This window comes from Numida meleagris, unplaced genomic scaffold (genome assembly GCF_002078875.1).
Source record: "Numida meleagris isolate 19003 breed g44 Domestic line unplaced genomic scaffold, NumMel1.0 unplaced_Scaffold351, whole genome shotgun sequence".
Classification (NCBI taxonomy): domain Eukaryota; kingdom Metazoa; phylum Chordata; class Aves; order Galliformes; family Numididae; genus Numida; species Numida meleagris.
Genome location: NW_018364576.1, coordinates 17,190 through 23,089, shown reverse-complemented (window position 1 = coordinate 23,089; position 5,900 = coordinate 17,190). Strand labels below are relative to the sequence as shown.

The following is a 5,900-nucleotide window of genomic DNA, read 5'->3' as shown; positions in this document are numbered from 1 at the left end:
GCGCTTGCTGGTAGGATCTCCTCTACTGAGGACACCTCTGTTGTGGGTGGGAAGAGGACACGTGGTAAAGAGCTCCCTCTGAAACAAGAGACATCGTATCAGGGGCCTGAGTCACCTCCTGCACCTGTCTGTTCCTGTACTCTGTAAGGACCTGCAGTGGCTGAGGGCAGGATTCACATCCCTGCTGTATGTTCCTGATGGAAGGTGCCAAGCAGCCGTCCCTGGAGTTTTCATTAAATTCATGGAATGGGTTGTCCTTCCTCATCTGCTCTATGCCACCGCTGTGTGCCTCTGCCAGGAGGAATGGCAGCCTCCTGGCTGGCAGCACTCGTCCCTCCCGAGCAGGCCAGGCCTTCCCGCCAGGGCCTCTCAACTGGGCCTCGAGCCCTGCTGCGGTGCCGCCTGGTTCTGCCTGCAGAGCTGTAGGCCCTGCTGAGCCCTGCTCTGGGGTTCCTGCTGCCTCCTGGGCCCCGCTCTGGCCTGATGGGAGGCCATGTTGGTGTTCTCGTGGCAGGGCAGGGCTAGAGCTCTGCAACACGAGCACGGTGGGGTGGGAGTAATGCCCAGGACCCTGCTGGCATCCCTGTCCCGCACATTGCATTCCCGCACCCTCAGCAGGAGCCCAGACCCACAGCCGTGTTCCCAGGAGCCCCTGGTGCCCATTGAGCCGTGCCAGCACACACTGACCCTGTAGTGGGACCGGGCGCTGCCCCACATCCCAGCCCTGCGTACAGGCAGGGTTTCACTTTTGAAAACGGCTGCGCACCCGTTGCACACTTCCTCCTTCCCCAGCACTGGGGTGCACGCGGTGACACGGGCAGGGACAGCTCGGCCCTGTGCCTTCCCCTGTGAAGTTGGGGTTTCTGTGCTGTTCTTGCAGCAGCCGGATGCCCCTAGGACTCCTGCAATCTGCAGCTGTCCCTGTGTCTGCTCCTGGCACAGCAATACCAAAGTGGGGGAGCGGGACCCCTTCCCACATGCTGCAGCCTCAAGTCGAAGAGCATCACTTTGTGCCACGTATCGCTTCCGTGCAGGTGGCATGGCAGATGCATGCGGTCGGTGTTGACACTTGACGTGGGGGAACACATGTCCTCCTGCCTGTGCTGCAGAGAGCATATGGGGGCTCTGTGTCCCCAGATGCTGGCAGTGCCGTGTCCCACTGCCTGATGCAAGGGGCCGGGCTTGGCCCTTTTGTGCATGTCCTGGCCAGCATGGGGACCTTATTCACCCCACTACTGCCTGAGGAACCTCAAAGGCAGCTCTAGGACCCCACCATAATAGGGAGGGAACTAGAGTACAGATGGAGACCCTGTTTGGGGTCGCACTTGTCCCTGAGGGGACCCACTCCGCATGGACACAGCCTCAGCTCCAGCCCCAGTGCAGGGACACACAGCATCTGGGCAGGCTGGCTCACCTCAGGGACATGCAGGTAGTGAGCCCCCGTTGTAGGGCTCTGTGACAGCAGAAGCGGAGACAAGCCTCATATTTGGGCATGAAGCAGGTTATTGGAGGCTGGGCCCTGGCAGGCGGCAGATAACCGTGCTGATAACGACTCCCACCATACATCACCATCCCCATTGGCTCCTGCCACCAGGGGCTGCCTATATATCCCCCTCCCCATCTCAGGCTCTGGGCTGGGCCTGTGTGGCATGATGGTGCCTGCCAGTGTGATGGGGCTGCTCCTCTGCGTGCAGCTCTGCATGGGTGAGTTGTGGGGCAGGGGGTGGCTATGGGTCATGGGGGAAGCAGAGGGGCAGGGTTGCAGACATGGGACAGGAACCCCCAGGCTCAGACACCTCTCCTGGTGGCCACAGGCAGCGAGGTGCTGCGGCTCGTGGATGGCGGTGGGCGTTGTGCCGGTCGGGTGGAGGTGAAGCACGAGGGAGAATGGGGCTCCGTCTGCACCTACGACACCCTGTGGGGTGCACGTGAGGCTGGTGTGGTGTGCCGGCAGCTGGGCTGTGGCACGGTGGCCCATGCTTCCCCATACTCCCCATTCGGGCAGGGCAAGGGACGCATCTGGCTGCATCCCTACTGCCTTGGCACTGAGGCCACCCTGCAGGACTGCTACAACTTTGGCTGGGGCAAGCACTTCTGTGGCCATGAGTGGGACGTGGGAGTGATCTGCACAGGTGAGCTGGGGTGGCTGGAATGGAAACATTGTGTCAGGACCCCTTGGATGGGCTGAGACAAGTCCCTGATGCAGAGGCGCTGGAGCTGCGGCTGGTGGATGGCAGGGGACCCTGCGAGGGGAGAGTGGAGGTGAAGCTGCGAGGACGCTGGGGCACGGTGTACGATGATGCCTGGAACATGAATGATGCTGAGGTGGTGTGCCAGCAGCTGGGCTGTGGCTCAGCTGCTGACACCAAGTTCACCTGGCGAGATTTGCAAGCCAACAGTCCTGCAATGTTGGCCTTTGTCAACTGCAATGGGAACGAGAAGGCCATCTGGGATTGCAACATTAAGGGCTGGGGTCCCTACAATGAACCTTATGATTATAACGCCACTGTGGTCTGCCAAGGTGAGAGCCGGGGGCATGCGGCACCACAGGGAGCCCATTGTCCACATCCCCCATGTCAGCAACCCACCTCTCCCAGCAGGGTTCTCCCGGCTGGTCGGAGGGGACAGTGCCTGCTCGGGGCGGCTGGAGGTGCGGCAGGGCCGCGCCTGGGTCAGTGTCTGCCACAGCCATGTGGACCTCATGGCCGCCCAGGTCATCTGCAGGGAGCTGGGCTGTGGTACAGTGCTGGCCCTACCCGGGGCCGGGCATTTTGGAGCAGCAGCGGGGCCATTCTGGGACAATGCCTTCAAGTGCAACGGCACTGAGCCCCTCCTGTCTGCTTGCACACGGCAGCCTCCCGAAATCAAGAACTGCACTCAACCTGCTGCCATCATCTGCTCTCGTAAGCATTTGTGCTGTGGCACTGCATCAGCTCTGTGCAGTGTGGGTTGCTCCTCCAACCCCAGCACCCTCTCTCTGCTGCAGCCTACACTGGGTTCCGGCTGGCGGATGGAGACTCACTCTGCACTGGGCGAGTGGAGGTGGATGCACGAGGGGTTTGGAGCCCTCTGTGTGCCACTGCCTGGGACCTGCCTGACGCCCACGTCCTCTGCCACCATCTGGGCTGTGGCTCTGCTGTCTCCCTCCCCCCACCAGGCCAGTTTGGGACAGGGACTGGGATGGTGCTGCATGATGCCCTCAGCTGCAGCGGGAGCGAGCGGCACCCAGGCGAGTGCCCCATGGAGGTGCTGGGGCAGCCCGCCTGCCCCCCTGGGCAAACAGCTGCCATCAACTGCTCAGGTGGGTGTGAGGGCCATGTGTACCCCCAGCAGGTGGGGAGCACACCCCGTCCCCACAGCACAACCAGGCTTTTGCAGGTGTCACAGAGCCCCTGCGGCTCCACGGTGGGGAGAGCCGGTGTGATGGACGGCTGGAGGTGGCCATGCGCCCTGGTGTCTGGGCCCGTGTGTCTGTGGGGCTGTGGGACAATGGCACTGCCACTGTGGTGTGTCGGCAGCTGGGCTGCGGTGTGCCTGAGAAAATCTATGCTGTGCTGGCCACTAGCTCGGGCCCCATGGAGCTGCAGGAGCTGCAGTGTGTTGGCACCGAGGAGCTCCTGGCACACTGTAATGCTTCCGGGATGGCCACTGAGCCCAGCCACAGCCCTGAGGAGTTGTCCGTTGCCTGCTCTGGTGAGTGCACTGGGAAGGTCTTTGGGCATCACGCTGCCATCTCCAGCTCCAGCCCTTCCCTCCCATGCAGGCAGCCGGCAGCTGAGGCTGGCAGGAGGCCCCGGGCGCTGTGCTGGCAGGGTGGAGGTGTACAGCGAGGGCACCTGGGGCACCGTCTGCCAGGACACCTGGACCCTGCAGGATGCCACCGTCGTCTGCCACCAGCTGGGCTGCGGATGGGCTCTGGAGGCAGCTGGCTCTGAGCGCTTTGGGCCTGGCACTGGGACGCTGTGGCTGGGTGCTGGGGGCTGCTCTGGGACAGAGGATGCTCTCTGGCACTGCCCGGCCCCTCCGCAGCGTGGCTGCTGGCTTGGTGGTGGTGCGGGTGCTGTGTGCTCAGGTGAGTGTCACCATCCCTCTGGATGGGAGCAGTCCCACCACTCTCAGGGTTCAGTGATCCCCTGACCTCGTTGCAGGGCTGCTGGACCTGCGGCTGACAGGGGAAAGCAGCAGATGCAGAGGGTACCTGGAAGTGCTGCATGAGGGGACGTGGGGTCGTGTTTGCGCCAATGGCACCAGTCTGGCCACGGCCGCTGCTGTCTGCCGCCAGCTGGGATGCGGCACTGGGGGGAGTCTGGAGGCTGTCCCTGCACAGGGCTCAGATCCTGCCTGGCTGAGCTGGGTGAGTTGTGAGGAGGGGGCCCGCTCGCTCTGGCGCTGCCCCTCGGCACCCTGGCAGCTGCAGGAATGTGACCCCACCGGGATCACCTACATCGCATGTGAAGAGGACACCAGGGACAGGAGTGAGGCCACCAGCCCAGCCTCAGGTAGCAGCTGCCACGACAGAGTCACCTCACCAGATGGCTCTGTCCATGGTCACTGTCCTCTAACTGCTGCCATGGGATCCCCATGGGGCCTCACGTTTCCTATCTTTGCCCCGCAGCTCTCACCCACAGCGCTGTCCCACTGACAGCAGCACCTGTGAGCTTGTCAGCGCTCATGGTGCTGTGTGTGATCCTGGGGATGCTGCTGTGCCTGGCCCTGGCCGTCCTGGCTGTGCAGGCACACCGCGCACGAGCCCAGTGCCAAGGTGGGCACCGCTCTGGCGGTCCCCCACCACGGGGCAGTGCCTTGGGGACATCAGGGACACCGGTGCCATGCACGCTGCCTTGCAGGCCCCAGCAAGGATGCTGCCTCCGAGGTTGTGTATGAGGAGCTTGACTACAGCCTGATGCCTGAGTACCAGGAGGTGCCCAGCCGCACAGGTGGGAGTGGGATGGTCCCCGCGGCCTGGGGCTGTCCCCATCCCGTTTTGTGTCCCCAAGGCCGTTCCTCCCCTGCAGGCTCCCTGTCCCAAGTCTCAGGAACAAAGATGTCAGATTACCTTGGGGATGGTGGTGAGGAGAGTGACCTCCAGGTGTCCCCAGGTAGGGGCACAGGCACAGAGGTGCACTGTGATTATAGAAAGGCAGCGGGCACCCTTCTGAGGGGACATAGCCAAACAGCGCTGGTGGGGAGGCGTGGGCGCGCAGCCCCTCCTGGCTGTGTCCTCACCACCGGCCTCTCTTTGTCTTTCGCAGACTCCCCTGCCCAGCCCCAGCACAGCCCCTCGCATGGCTACGATGATGCTATGGCTGTGCCGGAGGTGTCCCCCTCTCCCCCTACTGGGGATGCCCCGGCACAGCCCGCCGAGGACATGGGTTATGATGACGTTGGTTTCAGTGCGCTGGGGACATCGCTGTGAGCAGGCTGTGGGGACATGGCTGGAACAGGAGCCTCTGTCCTGAAGAAGGGGTGGCTCTGGCCTTGGCAGCATCACCTCTCCCTGCCTGGCACACAGAACAGTATCAAACTGTTCCATTCTCCTTCCTGTACCTGTGACACAACAGCTTGTCAGCTTTTTCAAAATTATTTTCTGTAACTCTTTCCTTATGAGTATCTCTTCTTTATTAAAACCCCCAATCTGAGTGGAAACTCACTTCCAGCCTTGGCTCCTCTACCTGAGTCTATCAGCCTTCCCTCAGGGCTGTGGGGCAAACCTGGATTTCAGAGATATCCCCTTCGGCTCTGGGCATCGAGGAAACAAAGGAAAGAGTGGGAAAGCTCATGGAGATGAGGTGGGATGACTCCCATGACTGCTGCACTGCAGGGGAAGGATAACAAGGACCGCGTGTCCCACAGGCACACAGGTGCAGGCACGCTGCCACACGCTGTGGTTTCACCCGGCA

At 62.4% G+C, this 5,900-nt stretch overlaps 1 protein-coding gene across 1 annotated transcript in view; it reads left to right on the top strand.

The window, feature by feature from the left end:
- Positions 1-1,111: 1,111 nt before the first annotated feature.
- LOC110391330 (antigen WC1.1-like) overlaps positions 1,112-5,900 on the top strand; it is a 12,719-nt gene continuing 7,930 nt past the window's right edge. The window contains exons 1-12 of the mRNA XM_021383154.1: positions 1,112-1,704; positions 1,815-2,132; positions 2,207-2,521; positions 2,601-2,903; positions 2,987-3,301; positions 3,379-3,693; positions 3,764-4,072; positions 4,149-4,499; positions 4,616-4,762; positions 4,848-4,937; positions 5,016-5,099; positions 5,253-5,383. Coding sequence (XP_021238829.1) covers positions 1,650-1,704; positions 1,815-2,132; positions 2,207-2,521; positions 2,601-2,903; positions 2,987-3,301; positions 3,379-3,693; positions 3,764-4,072; positions 4,149-4,499; positions 4,616-4,762; positions 4,848-4,937; positions 5,016-5,099; positions 5,253-5,383 — 2,733 coding nt within the window. The 5' untranslated portion in view covers positions 1,112-1,649. The remainder of the gene's footprint in view (positions 1,705-1,814; positions 2,133-2,206; positions 2,522-2,600; positions 2,904-2,986; positions 3,302-3,378; positions 3,694-3,763; positions 4,073-4,148; positions 4,500-4,615; positions 4,763-4,847; positions 4,938-5,015; positions 5,100-5,252; positions 5,384-5,900) is intronic.